At 45.5% G+C, this 17947-nt stretch overlaps 1 protein-coding gene and 1 non-coding gene across 6 annotated transcripts in view; both read right to left on the reverse strand.

Moving 5' to 3' along the window:
* SMARCAL1 (SWI/SNF related, matrix associated, actin dependent regulator of chromatin, subfamily a like 1) overlaps positions 1–4837 on the reverse strand; it is a 43995-nt gene extending 39158 nt beyond the window's left edge. Inside the window, exons 1-3 of one of the 5 annotated variants that reach the window (XM_068138910.1) lie at positions 4809–4837; positions 3014–3953; positions 2285–2335 (exon numbers count right to left, since the gene is read on the reverse strand). In XM_068138910.1, coding sequence (XP_067995011.1) covers positions 2285–2335; positions 3014–3863 — 901 coding nt within the window. In that variant the 5' untranslated portion in view covers positions 3864–3953; positions 4809–4837. The other 4 variants (XM_068138908.1, XM_068138907.1, XM_068138909.1 and 1 more) reach the window with 4 other exon arrangements.
* On the reverse strand, positions 346–418 carry TRNAK-CUU (transfer RNA lysine (anticodon CUU)). Its single transcript has one exon. It is a non-coding gene; the product is annotated as a tRNA-Lys (tRNA).
* Positions 4838–17947: the final 13110 nt, after the last annotated feature.

Consider the following 17947-nt stretch of genomic DNA (forward strand, 5'->3'; position numbering starts at 1 on the left):
AATAAATAAGCCATTTGGTTTTCATCCAACTTTATTTTAAAGTGACTTCCAGAATAAACCCAAGCACCTGAGGTTTCTACGCCAAAGTTCAAAAGCATCGAGTGAAAGTAATTTGTAAAGATTTCAGGTTGGAAGGGACCCCAAAGATTGAGTCCAACCTGTCACCACAGACCTCATGACTAGAGTAGGGAGGACACTACAACCCACTGCATGCTTGCCACCACAAACCTCATGACTAGAGTAGGGAAGACACTACTGCCCACTGCATGCTTGAACTCAAGACCTTCCCATTAAGGGTCTGATGCGCTACCAACTGAGCCACCTGAGTTGTTCCCAAAAGGAATGCGCCCAACGTGGGGCTCGAACCCACGACCCTGGGATTAAGAGTCCCATGCTCTACCGACTGAGCTAGCCGGGCGCTGTGAAGACTAAAGCAGAACAACCAATTTAGGCACCAATCAAGGGGTTTTTTAGATGCTACTGGTTTAGCCCTGCCCAGTTACATCTCACCTCCACAAATAATACTGAAAGTGGGGAAGGAAAACCCACAAATACTTTACTATTTTATTTCCATATCTGTTTCTAGGCTTGACTGTGTGTTGAATTTATAGTATAGGGGAAAAAATGTAACACAGGACAAGATTCCTTGGAACTTCAAAATTAACTGTGTGAAGTTTTAAAATCATTATTTTACACTTAGAAAACTTCAAACTAAGGCACTTTAAAGTCAGTTCCCACTTCTCAGGATATTCCTTCCTTTGATACTATTGTCCAGTGTTGATCACATATTGTCTTCACTTGTCAACAGGTATTTTACACAGAGAACTCGTGTATTTGATAGTTTTAAGAGGAAAAAAATATCTGATTTCTAAAAACTATCCTCTTCATTTGCAAGCTCCTTGGTGCAGAGACTCTGCTCTTATCTGTTCTTGATACACTTCAAGAAAACCAGCAGCATTTAAATTATAGATGTGTGGCAACCCACATGGGAAGCTAAAATACCAGCACTCAACTGTGGGTTTTTCAAAGTGCTCAACACAGGCCTAATTCTGTTCCCACTGAAATCAATAGTGATTTATCACTTGCCTCAACACAACATGCTTTTGAAAAGCTTACCTGAAGCATTTGCTTCTATCATCTCTCAATCTTTCCAGAATAGAATGACAGGGGAAAAAAAAAATAAGTAAGTATAAAAATCATCCTTCTTATTTCACCAAAAAGAAAAACAAAAAAGGTAGATCCATTTTCAGTCTTTCAGGCTTATTCAAAGCCCTAGAGAATCATTCTTTTTCCCTTTCTGATCAAATTAAAGAAAGAGAAGTTGTTCATAAAAGAAAATGCATGATCAGACATAGAAATTAAGCATTAGCCAGTGGAACACACTCTGTTCTCAGTCCAGATTTATGTGAATTACCTGCAGAGCAGGTATTTTTCCTGTGATCAGGCTTGCTCATTGCTGAAAAAAAATCAGCAACAGCAGAAAAAGTTAAACCTGTGCTTAGCATTTAGACCACGTGAAAGATTAAGTTATTTATAATTAGCTAATTAATTAAAAAAATATGAGCTAGATATAGAAAAGAGTGTGGCCAGCAGGTCAAGGGAGGTGATCCTCCCCCTCTACTCAGCTCTGGTGAGACCCCACCTGGAGTACTGCGTTCAGTTCTGGAGACCCTATTACAAGAGGGTTATGGACGTGCTGGAACGTGTCCAGAGAAGGGCCACAGGGATGATCAGAGGGCTGGAGCACCTCTCCTGTGAGCACAGACTGAAGGAGTTGGGGCTGTTCAGGCTGGAGAAGAGAAGGCTCTGAGGTGACCTAATTGTGGCCTTCCAGTATCTGAAGGGGGCCTACAGGAAGGCTGGGGAAGGCACAGGTTATCAGGTAGTGATAGGACTAGGGGGAATGGAATGAAGCTGGAGGTGGGGAGATTCAGGCTGGATGTGAGGAGGAGGTTCTTCACCACGAGAGTGGTGAAGCCCTGGAATGGGTTGTCCAGGGAGGTGGTTGAGGCCTCATCCCTGGAGGTGTTTAAGACCAGGCTGGATGAGGCTCTGGCCAGCCTGATCTAGTGTGGGGTGTCCCTGCCCATGGCAGGGTGGTTGGAACTAGATGATCCTTGTGGTCCCTTCCAACCCTGACTGATACTATGATACTATGAATGTCTGAGTAGCACTACTTTTATTACTCCAGTCAATAACAAAGCTCAATAACAATGATGGAAAGCAGGGGAACGGGGGTAAAAATTTGGAATCTATTTTATCATTCAATAATCCATTTACTTACTGAAACAGCTGTAGTCTTCCAGTCTGAAATTCCATTTTTTCAGAGTAGGATCTAGAACAGGGCAGAAATGAATCATTTGGGGTAGAAACAAGCACTGCCATGACATGTTCATACAAGGTAGAAGAAAATGTAACCTACTCATGCAAACTGTTTGATATGCATCTGAAAAATAGAATGCCCAAGTTCACAGCTACACGACAACCAAAAAAGCCATAGGGCACATCACTGCTACAAGCAGAGTAATTCAGCAGGCATTCATAGAGCACAGCAACTCATGGAGGGGAAAGAAAAGTAGAACGTAACAAATAAAGGCAGAGAGAAAATATCAGAAACAAGGTGCAAGACAGAGATTCCACTGCTCTGTTAACTCAGTTTACAGAATCAGCTCATCAACTCCAAATTATAGCTGAAGTGACCCATTTTCCCACACCTGTTTATGAATAACTTCTCTTCCTTCACTCCCAAAAGACACCAACAGCTGCCATCACTAAACTTTGCAAATCACTGCTCATAAAGCAGGGCTTCTGATTCCTTGGCTAAATCCAAGTTCACACTCTTTATGCCCAGAATTTCTTTGGGCTGTCTTTACTTTTCCAATCCCCCATTAGTATCACATATTCCCACCACAGCAAAAGCTGCACTTCTAAAAGCACAGAGCAACATTTCCAGTAGATGCTGAAACTTTGATCCAACATAAAATACAGATCTGAGCAAACAATTAATTCTTACCATAGCTTTTGCTTGGTATTGTCTTAAACACAGCTATGAGGTCAGCATTATACCCTATTTCAACCTGGAATCGGTCTTCCCCGTACTTCACACATTTTCCTTTCGTAATGCTATTTGCTTTCTTGCAAGAGGCAGCTTCAAAGGTAGAGCCCAAACCAGGAGAGCTGATCAGCTTCTGAATCCTACCAGTGGCCTGAGAGGCACCAGCTCCCCCTTCTCTGTCAGTTGCCCTGCTTGAGTTTATCAGCGTTTCCAAATTGCTTGGCGTTGCACTGCTTGGTGGCAAAACACATTTTACAGCAGATTCGTTCTGACTTTGTAAATCTTTATTACCATCAGGGTGCCTGTTATCAATTAATCTAGGATAAGTTTGCTCTGTAGGCTTTTTGAAAGCAGAGTAGCTTTTGGGCTGCTGGAATGTACCAAGATTAATTAAAGCTTGTCCGTGTTCCTGACCACCAGCATCCAAGTGTTTATGGGAATAGCTTAGAGAATTTGAGATGTTTGTAGGGAACTGCTTAATGCCACTTGCTTGTTCCGAGACCTCTGAACAATTCTTTTGCTGCTCTCCATGTGAGCCAGCCATCTGTTGGTTTGCAGTGTAATGACTATAATCCTTCTGAAGACAGCTCTTCTGCTCCACAAGACTGTTTGGATTCTTTTGATGCTGCCTAACGAACCGGACATGATCATTTTCTTCCTTCAAGTTTCTCTGATGGCCTGAACTCTGTTCCTTCACCCCCACCTGCCCACCTCTCTGGGCTGCTACCCTTTCTGCTCTCCTAGCCAAGGCTTTCTGGCGGTTCTCTTCGATTCTTTTCTTTTGTTCCTCTGTAAGGCCCGAAGACATCTTCAGCAATTCCAATCGTAAATCTGAATCAAAACGGCATTGGGAATTAATCACAGAGGCCCTTGCTTCTTTGCAGGAATCGAGGCTAATCTACAAAAAACCCACAAAACAACAAAACAAACAGTAGTTTAAGCTCTGTTCCCCCTTAAAGTCATATTAATAACTCACTATTATTAGTGACTACATATTATGATAACTGATCCTACACAAAAACCTGGTGGTACAGCAAAGCTGTCAGACCGCTACTGAGCTATTATCAGCAAGCATATGCTGATAACTACTGCTGGGGCCTCACAAGCCACTCCCACATAGCTAAAACATACGGAGAAAAGAGAAAACTCCTGTTCTGCTACAGTGCTAAGCACTGTTCTCTGCAAATCCCAGCAGAACTTATAAAACCACCATCTCACCTTTCCTGATCACCTTCCAGTTCTCGGGCATCTCACGGCATACAGCAGATACGTACTGAACCCCAACAGGCAGCGCCAGCTCCTGCCTTGAGAAAGGTGCACTCGCAGGTCAAGGCCCTCGTGAAAATGCCAGGACCTGACGCCCAGTGTACCTCCCAGAAGCTGGCCTCACTCCACCTACTCCCTGCTCCACGCCTCGGGGGCGACCGGCCTCATCCAGCACTCAGACCTAGTTTCCTCACCACCCTGTAAGAAATGAGGCTCATCTTTCGTCCTGCTCCTCTCTCATGCACCAGGCTCCCCAGTCCCCAAATCCACTGAGGTGCTGGCCCCTACCTTGCAGGCTGTAGCTTCCCCACCGTCCTCCAGGGCCACTCGCCGGCCCGCAGAGGCCCACCACCACGCCGCATTGGGCCCCAAGGCCTACGCCGCAAGCCGCGGTCCCTCCCCACCTCCCGGAGGCTTCACTACAGTCCTCCCGGAGCTCAGCCGCAGCCCAGCCACCTCTTTCCCCCGAGCAGGCCTGCACACGCACCGGCTGGCGGAAACCAGGAACGCCGCCACTGGGTGCGGAGCCGCGCAGACTACAAATCCCAGCAGGCCGCGCCGTGCAGTCCGGCGGCGCCAAGCGGTGCCGGGAATAGCGGCACGTTAGCACTCGGCACGCTGGGAAATGTAGTCTGCACCTTATGGTGCCATCTTAAGGGTGTTCAGAGCTGCGCGATCTCGCCGTAGGAATCGTGGGGCTGAAGGCTGTCCTCGCATCCCCCTCGCCGCAGTTCTAAGGCGCACCATGCTGCCGGCAGCGGGCGTGCCCCAGAGAGCACCCAGTGCTGCTCGGCTGAGACAGGGCTCCTGATCGAGTTCATCTGATTAAAGATGTCCCTGCTCTGCTGCAGGGGAGTTCACTAGATTGCCTTTAAAGGTCCCTTCCCTTTTTATGCCTTTATTGTGCTTTTTATTCCTTATTCCTGAGGTAAGGCATGACAAAGGATGAAAACACTGTTGTCAGCAGTGAGGAAGGAATTCACCCGAGTGTGTTAAGAGCAGTGGCTGGCAGTGGTGTGAGACTGTTACCTTCGAAAAGTGGTGGAGGTGAAGGGATGTCCCTGATGAATGGAAGATGGTAAATATTTGAGCTCTTTACAAGAAGAGCACAAAAGAGGATGCAGGAAGCTGCAGGCCCAACAGTTTTAGCCCAGACCCTGAGAAAATACTAGAACGAGTCTTCCCAGAAACCCTCACAAACCAAATTAAGCGGGTGACTGGGGAAAGCCAGCATGGGTTTACCAAAGGCAAGTTATCCCAGACAAACCTGATTACCTTCTACAATAAAAGTAACTTTTTTTCTCTCTATGCGGGGAGAGCAGTGGATGTTTACCTCCACTTCAGCAAAGCTGTTTTCCACCACCTCTTCCTCGATGATCTGTCCAGATGCAGACTGGAGTGGTAGTCCATGAGTTAAGTAGGAAATTATTTCACAATTCACATGCAGAAGGCAACGATCAATGGATTTTATTCAGGCTGGCAGCCTGTAACAATTGGAGTCACTCAGGAATTGATACTGGGTCTCACACTGTTCAACAAGTTACATTGGAATAGGTTTCATCTTAATATAACAAAGAAATCTTTCACATTGGGAATGATCAATCACTGAACAATTTCCCCAGGGACATGACGGGGTTTCCATTTCCGGACATGGTGCTTGATAATCTCAAGTAGGCTCCCTTTCCCACAAAATATTGTACCAGGTGATCTTTTGAGGTCCCTTCCAACCTGGGCTGTTCTATGATTCTGTGAAACACTTTAATATTAAAGTAGTTACTCATATTTCCATCAAAGTTCTGAATAAAAGTGTCTCCCAAGGTTTTAATTAGAAGTGGGGCTTGATTATAGAAATCAAGCTACCCTTCCTGGAGAGTTACAGTATCACAGTATCGCTAAGGTTGGAAGAGACCTCAAGGATCATCGAGTCCAACCTGTCACCACAGACCTCATGACTAGACCACAGCACCAAGTGCCACATCCAATCTCCTCTTGAACACCTGATCCTATGTGCATAACCAGAGTGGTATCTGGGCACAAAGCAGGGAAAAGGTCATGAGGAGCACCACAACTTCCTCTCATGTCTGACTTTCCACTACTCTGTCCAGGGGCAAGTCTGGAGCCACCATTGCTGTTCCAGGTGTCATTTTCTTGCAACTGACAGACCCTTTGGCTGTTAGCCAGTTAGCTATTTCACAGTTTATTTCTTATTCTCTCTGCTGGTTAATTAGCAAAGGTTATCCTTAAATTGCTTCCTCATTAAGCAGCAGTGACTGCCGTTAGTCAGGATCTTGTCAGCCCTAGAAAACAGCAAGGCAAGCAGCAAGAACAAGGTGCGACTCACACAACCCTGGGAGCACTGCTACTCACCTGGGAACTGCACACACACACATATGTGAGCACACCACCTCCAGACAGGCTCTCACAAACATGCCATTTTTAAAGAAACCCACAGGGCTGGGTTGAGATCCAGGTTCAGGATTTTGTCCCAGCTTGCCTTAAGAAGGAGAGTAAAAGTTGAACATTTTTTCCAGATTCCAGGTCCCCTCATTGCAGAGGAGGTTTGCTAGGACAGCATGCTCAGCTCTATTGTCTCCATTCAGATCTTGTGCTATTGCCCTTTCTTTCCTTGCAAGCCAGCAAACTCTTGCTGGCTACACAGCAGGGAGAGAAAGAACAGATGAGAGACACTTTTTTCCTTGTTCTTGTCACACTTTGAACTGCCCAAAGCTAAGTCAGATCCCAGTGTCACATATGGGGGAGACAGAACATGCAGAGTATAACCCTGCAATCGCTTCCAGCCACCTTCTCCCCAGCAGCAGCTATCCAGTTCCAGGTTCCCGGTGATGCCTCCTTATGCTTTGAGAGATAAGGGAGAGAAAAACACAACCTGGGAAGAGTGGAGAAAAGCCCATATTGGAGACGGTCCCCAACTCATGAAAATGATGATTGCAGAGCATTGTTTGCAGAAAGCTTTTGGGTTGCACGGTCAGGCAGACACACAGACAGACGTTGAAGCATTTGCTCCATATGGCACAACTTCAGCAAGGCACAAGGAACAGCCCAGCCATGCAGAGAACAGACCTACAAAATGAGAGGCCGTTTGTGAGCAGTTTGCTGGTAGCACTCCAGGTGTCCTTTCAGTCAGAACATGCTTCCAGCAGTGACTTGGACATTCACCCTCCACATACTGGGTCAGGGAGCAGAGATGCAATATGAAAACCTGGGAGGACTGGAAGGGTTAGCACACCCCAGCTCTGATGCAGAGGAAATGGTTCACCCATTTCCATGTAAGGAAATGGGGTTCTCTATGCTGCTCTTACTTTACAATCTTCCCATCACTTGGATCGTGCTCTAAACATCCCCTCATGGGCTGAGCTGGCTAGTCCTGACTGCTGGCTCCCAAATGAGGACTGAACTGCCTGTGTTGTACATCTTGTATGAGCAGCAGCTAACATCTGAAATATGAGTGACCCAAGACCCCAGAGCTATTTTGGAATTTTGTGGATTGTCCTCTGAGTTTGTCAAGTGACTTTTAAGAGATCATACTGCTGTCATATTAGATGTATTCATCCCACCTTGCCAACACACCTGTAGTGTTTCTCCACATGGACAAAGATGGCCACCTTTTTCCTGAAGGCATGTCCAGCCTGGACTCTCTGCTGGGGCTAAACTGCATGCAGAGCTGCTCTGTGCAGCAAAGCCATCCAGCAGACAACTGGAAATCAGCCCAGGCTAACAGCCCTCAAGTGCCCCTGCTTGTTAGAGGGTTTTGATAGCCAGCACTGAGTTCAGAGACACCGTTATGAGTACCCAAATATGTCAATCTTTTACCAGCTGTGGAAAACTTGTAGTTTGGCCTTCTAAAATCATTTCGTCCCATGCTCATCAGCCTCATCAGTTCCTTTCCAGATAAAACCAGTCAAGAGGCTGGATTGAGAACATGCAGGTTAACTCTTCAGAAAAGGTCTCAGGGCAGAAGAGTGAAAAAAAGGCCTCTGGACTGGCAGAACTTCTTTTGGTTGCAGAAACCCTTACTAGTGGGCTAGGGTCTGATCTGTGGTCTGCTAGGGTCTGAAGTGAATAATTTTTACAGCACCTGTCCTCTGTAAGCTGCAGGGTTGTGCTTCTTTTGCTGCAGTTTAGGGTCCTCAGTGAAGTCTGAAATTCCTAAGGGGGAGCCAAAGCCCCAAGGGCCAGGGGCTGCTTGGGTTTAGGGGAATGCTGACCCTGCATCTCTCCTCATACCAGTTCTCCCTGGATTTCTTTTCTTAGACAGCTGTAAATTCTCTCTACTTTCTCTCTAACAAGCCATGTCTAGGACTATGGCCATCTGGTCTCATTTGATAGCCCAGCTACTACCACAAATTGACTCTGAATCAACCTGACCCTTTCCTCAAGCTTCTTTGTAGTACCAAATAAAAAAATCGGAATTTGCTGAATCCAGCTGCCCTTGAAACTGATGAAAGAGGACCTGCAGAGGCTTTTTTTGTGAGCTTTTCTAGTTTGAGAAGATTGCTCTCCTCCTCTGACTGCCAGCTCAGTGAAGACCACTTCTTTCTCCCTGCTCATTGGCTCCCTGGTTCAAGGAAAATCAGTCACCCTGCACTCTTGAAGCAGCCTCTTTTATCTACACAGCTTGTCCTTTCCTGGCACACTGAAGCCTTCCTGCTCTTGTTTATAGTACAACCCCTCCAACATATTGCAGGGTCTCTTTTCTGCCTTCTGTCCTTCTTGGCTGGATTTCTCTCCACAGCTTCAGTCCAGAGCACAGCACATGGCCTCCACTTTGCTGCCAGGCTGCTGCTGCAGTCAGAGGGCTGCTGCTGCAGTCAGAGGGCTGCTGCAAAGCTGATCTGGCTCTTGATCTTTTAGGGTGGGGGAAACAGTCCAGCAGCTCAGGTGTGAGGGTACAGTTATTGGCACCCAGAACAAAGATTCAAAAGTGAAGAAAGCCCCACACATCCTACACTGAGATGCAAACAGTATTTCCAAAACTTCCTATTTGACAGCATTTACCACAACTGTGATCCAGCTGGGATGAGGGCACTAGCAATGTGGACTGTCCAGTGTCTTATAATATGCTTCCAGTCAGGGCAGAACACATCACTCTGCTCTACACAGCTGGATTTTTTATCCAGATGCTGAACAGAACTTTATCTTGGTGAAACATAGTTGAACTGGCAGAAGGGCAAAAGTTAGGAGAGAATGTAACTGCATTCCTTAGGTGACCAGGTTAAACTAACCAAAGTGCCTGTGTGGTGCTTAGTTGCTAGCTGGGGTTAAACCACGACACATTCTCAGTTCTATTCTGGAACTTAAATTACAGGCCTGGCTCTCAAGCTCAGAACAAGCAGCTAATCCTATGGGTTTGGTATTGATGCAAAGCCAACTTTTGAGATCCTGTTTGCTTAAGCTGCCCACAGTTCTCTGCTCTTTGTCTTCCAGCTGCATAACAGGCCCTGAGATACAGGGAAATACTTTAAGCATCAGCGATCACTGATGTTAAGTAATTAACCACCAACATAATGGTCCTTGCACATGAGCAGCATCTCTCCTTGAAGGATCTGAAGGTGTACTCCAGACCAAGAGGATTGGTGGAGCAGCTATGGACTTCTGTGGAATGTAAATTGTGATGCCAAGGGGGTGTCTGAGAGACAGACCCAGAGCTGTGGCATGTCCAAGACCTTCCTAAGAGCCTTGAGCTTACAGTGAGTTCTGATGCAACTTAGATAAGAGTGCTTAGATAAGAGTGCTGTAAGACCACTGCTTTAATTAGGAATGTAGTCTCAACTTGGGACTCTCTTCTGCCACAGTCTTTACTTAACCAATGATGAGGAAAGTTGCTCTCATTCTTAGAAACCTTGGTGACTGCAGCACATGGAAAGTGATCCAGAATCTGGCCTTGGCAAACAGCACGCTTAAGCTTGTGCTTAACTTGAAGTGTGTGCTTAAGCTTGTTAAGCCTCCTCCTTCAACAGTGATGATTTTCCTTTATGTTGGGAGTCTCCTCTGCTACAGAAGCAGGGAGTATCAAGACAATTTGTTTATTTTGTACAGCAGCCTGATCTAGAAAACACTTGCTGTCAGCTGCAGTATTTTGCTACCAGCTTGTCTCAGTGACTTCCACTGGGCTCCTTGGGATAGCAGTTATTCCACAAAAGGGAGTGCTCTTGAAGTGTCAGGACAGTGAGCTTGCAAGGCACTGCTGCAGTCCGCCTGAGCAGTGCTATATGTCTCTCAGAAATAACAAAGGTCAGAAACAGTGGGAACAGAGGTGCTTTAATTTAGGGCAGGGGTGCCCCCATTTTGATCACAGTAAAAGTTACGATAGCCAGATCCTAAGAAACAGCTACAAAGGTTCCGTGTAAAAGAATGTGTCTACAGAAAACAGATGCTCATCAAGTTAAATAAGGAATTTAATTAGCCTGCATTTTATCTTGTTTTCAGCAATATGATGATAAATCGCATCTTAATAAAATAACATTAGGGAGCCGCGTAATTCCAGCGCTTCAGGAAATGAGAAGCAGTATAAGTTATAGGCCTGTTCCCACCAAAGAAGTCATTGTCATTCAGAAATCTGACAAGACGTTAAGATGGATAATGCTTTAGCAAAACGGTCCTGTGGCATTTAGCAAGATTTACAGGCAATTTCGGCTTTGAAAGGTTTAATATGGGGGGTGGGGAAGGAGAGGAGAAGGAAGGAGGAGAGGGGAGGAGAGGAGAAGCAACCCCATGCAGTGCTACAGACCGGGGTCAGAGTGGCTGGAGAGCAGCCAGGCAGAGAGGGACCTGGGGGTACTGGTTGATGGTAGGCTGAACATGAGCCTGCAGTGTGCCCAGGCAGTCAAGAGGGCCAATGGCATCCTGGCCTGCATCAGGAACAGTGTGGCCAGCAGGAGCAGGGAGGTCATTCTGCCCCTGTACACTGCACTGGTTAGGCCACACTTTGAGTACTGTGTCCAGTTCTGGGCCCCTCAGTTTAGGAAAGATGTTGAGTTGCTGGAACGTGTCCAGACAAGGACAACAAATCTGGGGAGGGGTTTGGAACACAAGCCCTATGAAGAGAGGGTGAAGGAGCTGGGGGTGATTAGAGGAGGAGACTCAGGGGAGATCTTATTGCTCTCTACAACTACCTGAAAGGGAGGTTGTAGACAGGCGGGGGCTGGTCTCTTCTTCCAGGCAACCAGCACCAGAACAAGAGGACACAGTCTTAAGCTGCACCAGGGGAGGTTCAGACTGGATGTTAGGAAGAAATTCTTCACAGAGAGAGTGATTGCCCATTTGAATGTGCTGCCCAGGGAGGTGGTGGAGTCACCATCATTGGAGGTGTTCAGGAGGAGACTTGATAGCATGCTTGGTTGCATGGGTTAGTTGATTAGGTGGTGTTGGATGATGGGTTGGACACAGTGATCTTGAAGGTCTCTTCCAACCTGGTATATTCTACTCTACTCTACTCTACTCTACTCTACTCTACTCTACTCTATCCAGTTCTAAGTGGCATGCAGAGCTCAGTGGACTGGTAGTGTAATTAATAGTTTTTTATTCCTATGGTGAAGACAGGTATGCAGGGTTCTTTACAGGTAAATAAAAAGAATTGTCCTCTCCCCAGCTGAACATAGACATTACACATAGTACCACAAACAGTGGATTTAGTGTTCATCATGCAGCCAAATATGTCCTGATCGATTACAAAGTCACAGTTGATCTGAGAAATCAGTTTTGTGTAACATCATGAAGACAGGTCATGCTTCACCCTGAGAGAGTTTCATGAAGGATCCACAGAAAGTTTGCTCATGTCATGGTTTGAGGGCTGCAAAAGTTTGTCTAAGGTCAGCTCTATCTTCTGAGGCTCAAGAAACTAGCATAATTTGGAATGTTTCTGTCTAGTAAAAAGATCTACAAAACACAAGAATCAGAGCAATAAAAGATTATGAGACTTCACAGAATCGCTGAATACATCCATTTGGAAGAGACCTCGAAGATCATCAAGTCCAACCCTCAACCCACCACTGAAGAGCCAACACTAAACCATGTCCCTAAGTGCCAGGTTCACACAGCACTTGAACACCTCCAGGGATTTAGCTTACAAGAATAAAGAAACTACCTATCCCATTCAGCGTGGTTATCCACTGAATCCTTTCTTCTCTCTCTTCCAGGGAGCAGATCGATTGATGTTTTAGGTCATAGATCATGGAATTATCACATGGCTGTCCATTATAAAAAGCACAGTTTCATCTGGAGTGATACCTCAAGGCAATATATTTCATTTGCTGATCATATATTGTAGCAACAGTTATTATTGGTGCTCTGTTTGACATTTTCTGGATTTGTGATTTAATGTATTAATTGGAGGTTGTGCTTCTATTGCTGAGGACAGAAACGCTTCAGAAGTCTTTGATGAATTGAGAGTCTTCTGTTAGTAACTTCTTGGCCTGCCTTTAGTTTAGTTGATGAGGGCTAAAGGCTGTTGCTCTTTGACAGCTGGTGTATGTGAAATGAGGTTATGGTTCTTGATCCAGGTCCTAGAAAACAGATGTCTATGCTACAAAACTATCCTTTGCTATTTGGACCCTCACACCATCTAGAGCAGTGGTGATCTCATTGCTATGAGATAGCCTTGGATCAAAAGACAGTGCAGAAGCATGGGTTGGGAATGGGTCTCCTCTTTTAACAGGCAACAATTCCTTCTAAAATTACCTTGCAGGAGACAGGTTTAAAACTGTGGAAGAGTGAGGTTTTCTTCTTCCTTCTGTTGGTGGAAAAAAGTCTGAAATGTATTGACCTGGAAAATCCAAGCTCAGAAGCAGCAGCTGGCTTTTCAGGAAGTCCCATGTTTCTTTCTCTGTTGTCCATCTGGATTCACTGTAAAACAATGAAATCAAACATCCCCTCTAAGGTCAGGTAAAATTAAGAAATGACCACCACTTCCTTAACAATTTTTCCAGGGTGAGTGGTGCTGCCCCGTGCTTCAAGAATACTGTTTGCTGGATGTGAAGGGCTCAGGTCTGTAAGAGGTGATGGGGATGACTTTTCTCGTTTGCAGAGCTGTTTGCAGAACTGTGTCCTGAGCCCTTCTGGAGTGAATTGTGAAGCAATGCACAAACTGGATCAAGATGCTGACTGTGACTGCATCATGGCAAACTATCATGCTGACAGAATTTGAGGCTAAAAGCAGTGACATTCATGTCCAGTGATGTCTAATACATCATATGTTTGTAAAGTGACAACTGAGTCCTGAGGGCAAAGACTAACCCCTGTGTGCCCTGCAAATATTTTCCAGTCCACAGACAAGCTAAAGACCAGGTCTCAAAAATCATTTAATGCAGTGCCTGAACTTGATCTCCTAACAGCAGAACAGGTAGGTCTCTGAATTTGCACATGCTGTCAAGTTTTATTCATGCTCATGACAACTTGCAGTATTAATGTTCCCTGTGGATGCAACCATTTATTTATTTATTTATTTTAATAGATTTCCCAGGATTTCATTAATTACTTAATTGGTGCACAGTAATATATGAAACAAAATGTATTCCTACAGGGCAGTCATACTTCAGACAGACACCAAACTATTTGCAAGCAGAATCAAATGGGAGAAACAGTTTCAACCATCCCTGCTTCATCCCCAGTTTCAGCAAAAAAACTGATATATTGCCAGGTACTGATCCCACTACCTGGGATTTGTCCAGGTTGAGTATTTATCAGTCTCTATTCAAGGAAAGAGAGAAAGAGCATGGCTTGTATGAAACAGAGTAAAGCAGTGACAACTCCTAAGCAAAGCTCACTATGTGATAATATCACTTCTATGAAAGAAGAAATGCCTTTTGAATACGTGCTGTTTTGCAAATACCTGGTGGGTCATGAGGTCTTGAGGCTTAGTTTTTAGAAGAGAAAACAGGATTGCTGGAAAAATTAAATACTTTAGATGGAGATTATCTAAATGATTTAGTAGGTGAGAGACTTAACAGCCACTGGACCTTGTTTTGCCTGGTTGATGTATCTTGGGTCAGAGTAGATACAAACTAAATTTAAAAATCAGGGTCTTGACCTGGGCCAAGTGAGCACAGAACTTCACTGTGTGCTGTAATTAACCTTGGCTTGCACATTCACCAGGGAGGGCATGGTTATATCTGGAGGAATAAACTCTTGTCTCTCCTCTCAGTGTGGTTGCTGGATGTCAGCACCATGAAATATTAAGAGTGTGTGTGTATCTCTGTGTGTGTGTGTGTGTGTTGGAGGCAATGTGGGATGACCAGTGGAGGGACAGATAGCTGAGTAGTAGGAAGGAAAGGGAAGAGCTGTGCTTGCAAACAAAGAGATCTTCAGTGGCTCTACCAGCATTGCATCACCTTTCCCCATACTTCTTTCACACACACAAGGGCAGTTGACCATTAAGATCACACAACCAACAGACTTAGCACTGACCTGGAAAATTTATACCACTGAACATAAAAATGAATTGAAAGGAAAATGTAGAAAGAAAGTGGTCAGGAAAGAGAATGAAAGATTATTTTCCTGTGTACATCAGGATTTAGATGGGACAGCACTTTTCTGGAAGCATGTAGTGACAGTGCCACCACAAGAGCAGCTCTGCCTCACAGACCGGGTGTGCAGGTTCCTGTGCTGAGATCTCTCATATTTTGCCCACTCTGCCTTTTGCCTGGATGACCAGTACTCCAGCCATAGGCTTTATTCAAGATATGTCAGTGGTAGGTCCTCATTGTCATAATGTACATAAGCACAGTCATTCCTGCAGCCCTGCCAGCTTGTGATCTTCCTCTGGGTCTCATCAGATGACCCAGGCCTGTTGCCAGAGTTACCATGGGTACCACAACAACATGCTCTGCAGGTGGCAATAGCTGGTTCTGCACTGGTCTAAGCCAGCCTCACCCCGTGCACCTTCTGTGCAGAGGCAGAGACCTGCAACATGGCCACTCTGCTGGGGTAGAGTGGTGGTTGAGACCAGGGGAAACAAAGGCCACCAACTTCTCAAGCGGGGCCATGGCATATTTGAATGCCCATCCCTGCTCCTCCAGGGGTAGATGGAGAGGAGCATGGACCATGATCAGGACCATGATGCCAGCTCTTCTGGCCTCCATGCTTGGCATGAAACCCTTACCTAGGATGATAGGCAGATTCAAGTGTTAGGTGAGGTTCAAACTTTGCTTCTGTCTTATGTATAGAAACCTTTGTTTTTTAGAATGTTGGAAACCTTTTTCCTTAGGCACTATCTATACTCTAGGGCATCCTTTCCTCCTCATTGCTAGTTTCTACACAAATGCAGGATCTTTGGTGCTTAGTCACTCTACCATTCCTGCTGTTTATTGCTTCCAACAGGCATAATTCTCTGCTTGGGAGACCTTTGCGAGTTGCTGTGGAGGAGCCGTGGGCTGTTGTCATCCTGTTTCCAGGGGGCAATAAACAGCAGCAGTCAAACTTCCATGGAACAAAGATTGTGTGATTATTCAGTCACAAAGAGAGGGAAGAAAAACACATATATATTGTGTGTGTGCTTATTTGCACATCACACAATGATGTGCAAATTGTTCTCAGAAGGGAGTCTCACTATGAGGTAAAACAGGTCCCTATGTAGTGCTTCACTGCTGACTCAAATTAGGGAATTCTCCTGTCTGTGCCTCGGTTTCCCTATGAAAAGTAAAGGGGCTTGTAGCTCTTCTTACCTATCTTCAGTGCTTTCAGGGCCAGGAGTTTGTTCATGACCTTTCATGGCAGATCAGGAAGGCAGGGATGTGATTTTGGGGGTAATATAGGAGAGGGAAGTGTTTCCTGGGATTAACAGCATTTCCCCTTCTTCATCAATGAGATCAAGTGTTTGTCTGGGAGGAAGGTCCAGAGAAACCACATTAGTCTTAAGTTGGAAAAGCCAGGTATTAGACTCAGCCTGTCACCACAGTCACCTGCATTTGACCTGAGGGTTAAAAGAAACCACCAGAAAGAGCTAAAGTCCATTAGGAAGAGAATGCCCCTTCAACAGCAGAGAATTGCTGTGTGCATGCATGGATTGCCCCAGAAGCAAGTGCTTTTGAGGGTTTCCTTTCTAAGGGCGGTGAGACTGAATACTTTAGTGTAGTGGGACCAAGTCATTAAAAGCTGCATGACCCCCAAGACCAGAGGTGGTTTCCAGCTCAAGAGCAGCAAGGGTACAGTCCCCTGGGAAACACAGGTGCTCAGCATCTTCATGGAGGTGTTCAGTGTCTGGCATCCCTAAAATCCTCCCCTCCTAAAGTGTAGTTACAAAACCCTTTAACAGCATAAACTTTTAAATCAATTAATTCTCTTGGTAAGAAATGTTTATGGTTTTGAAATCTCCCTTTAATTAACATAAACTCTGATAGGAAGTGATAGGTCTAGGCTATCACTTGGACGTAACACTCCTTCACTTCACATGCTCCTGAGGCCCTGGGAATGTGTCTCATTCAAATGCTGTCTGGGCCACATGCAAGGCCAAGACCTCCCTTTCAGGACAAGACTTCCATTCTGATGTACTATTGGAAGACCCTCCTTAGAAGTGCAATGGTCAAAAATCAACTCCTGTTTCCACTAGTGTAGATCCATTAATTTTTCCCACACACTGCTCTTCTATTTCTCTCTGTTTTCATCACTGGCAGCACTCCATCTCCAACAACCCTGCCTTTACATCTCCACTTATCCTATTATCTGTCTTATCTCTTCCTGGTGGAGCCCTCAGTTCTTTCATCAGCAGACACTGTGCTTGTCCTTTGTGCAAAGGTGCAGGAAGAAGTCAACAAGAACTGTGATATCTGCCAGTGAAGTCTTTGCGCACTCATTAGTGACATTTGTGAGCTTTCCTGTATTTCTGATGTGCATTGGAGAATATTCAGGTCCAGAGAGAGGAAACAGGGGATCTTAACAAGCTGAAGGTTAGACAGGTGTTTTGTATCTGATGTTTCCAGGAAGATCTGGAAAACTGCTGACTGCTCCTGCTGTGAAAATGATGTGGAGCTGGTGTGTGTGATGGGTGCTTCTTCATCACAGGCAGAAACTAGGATGCCGTCCTACAATGTTCTTCACCATGTGTCTTTCTCTGATTTCCAGTATCTCCTCTCTTCTGAAGACCCACTACATGCAATGAGGGTCACTTACAGAATCATAGAATGCACTGGTTTGGAAGGGACACCAAGAGGTCATCTAGTCCAAACCCCTTGCAGTAAGCAGGGATGTCACCAACTAGATCAGGTTGCTGAGAGCCCCATCAAGCCTGACCTTGAATGTCTACAGGGATGGGTCCTCCACAACTCCCCTGAACAGCCTGTTCCAGTGTTCCACAACCCTCATAGTAAAGAACTTCTTCCTAATGTCTAATATAAATCTACCACTTCTCCAGTTTGTCCAAGTCTTTCTGGATGGCATCCCATCCCTCTGTCCTGTCAACTGCACCACTCAGCTTTGTGCAGACTTGCTGAGGGTGCACTCAATCCCACTGTCTTACTAAACAGCACTGGTCCCAGTGTAGACCCCTGAGGGACAGCCCTTGTCATCCACCTCCATCTGGACATTGAGCCACTGACCACTACCCTCTGCATGCAACTATCCAGACAATTTCTTATCCACTGAACAGTCCACCCATCTAATTTATATTCTCCATCT

Source organism: Melanerpes formicivorus, unplaced genomic scaffold (genome assembly GCF_026170545.1).
Source record: "Melanerpes formicivorus ecotype bairdi unplaced genomic scaffold, bMelFor1.0.p_v2 SCAF_5, whole genome shotgun sequence".
NCBI classification, from domain to species: domain Eukaryota; kingdom Metazoa; phylum Chordata; class Aves; order Piciformes; family Picidae; genus Melanerpes; species Melanerpes formicivorus.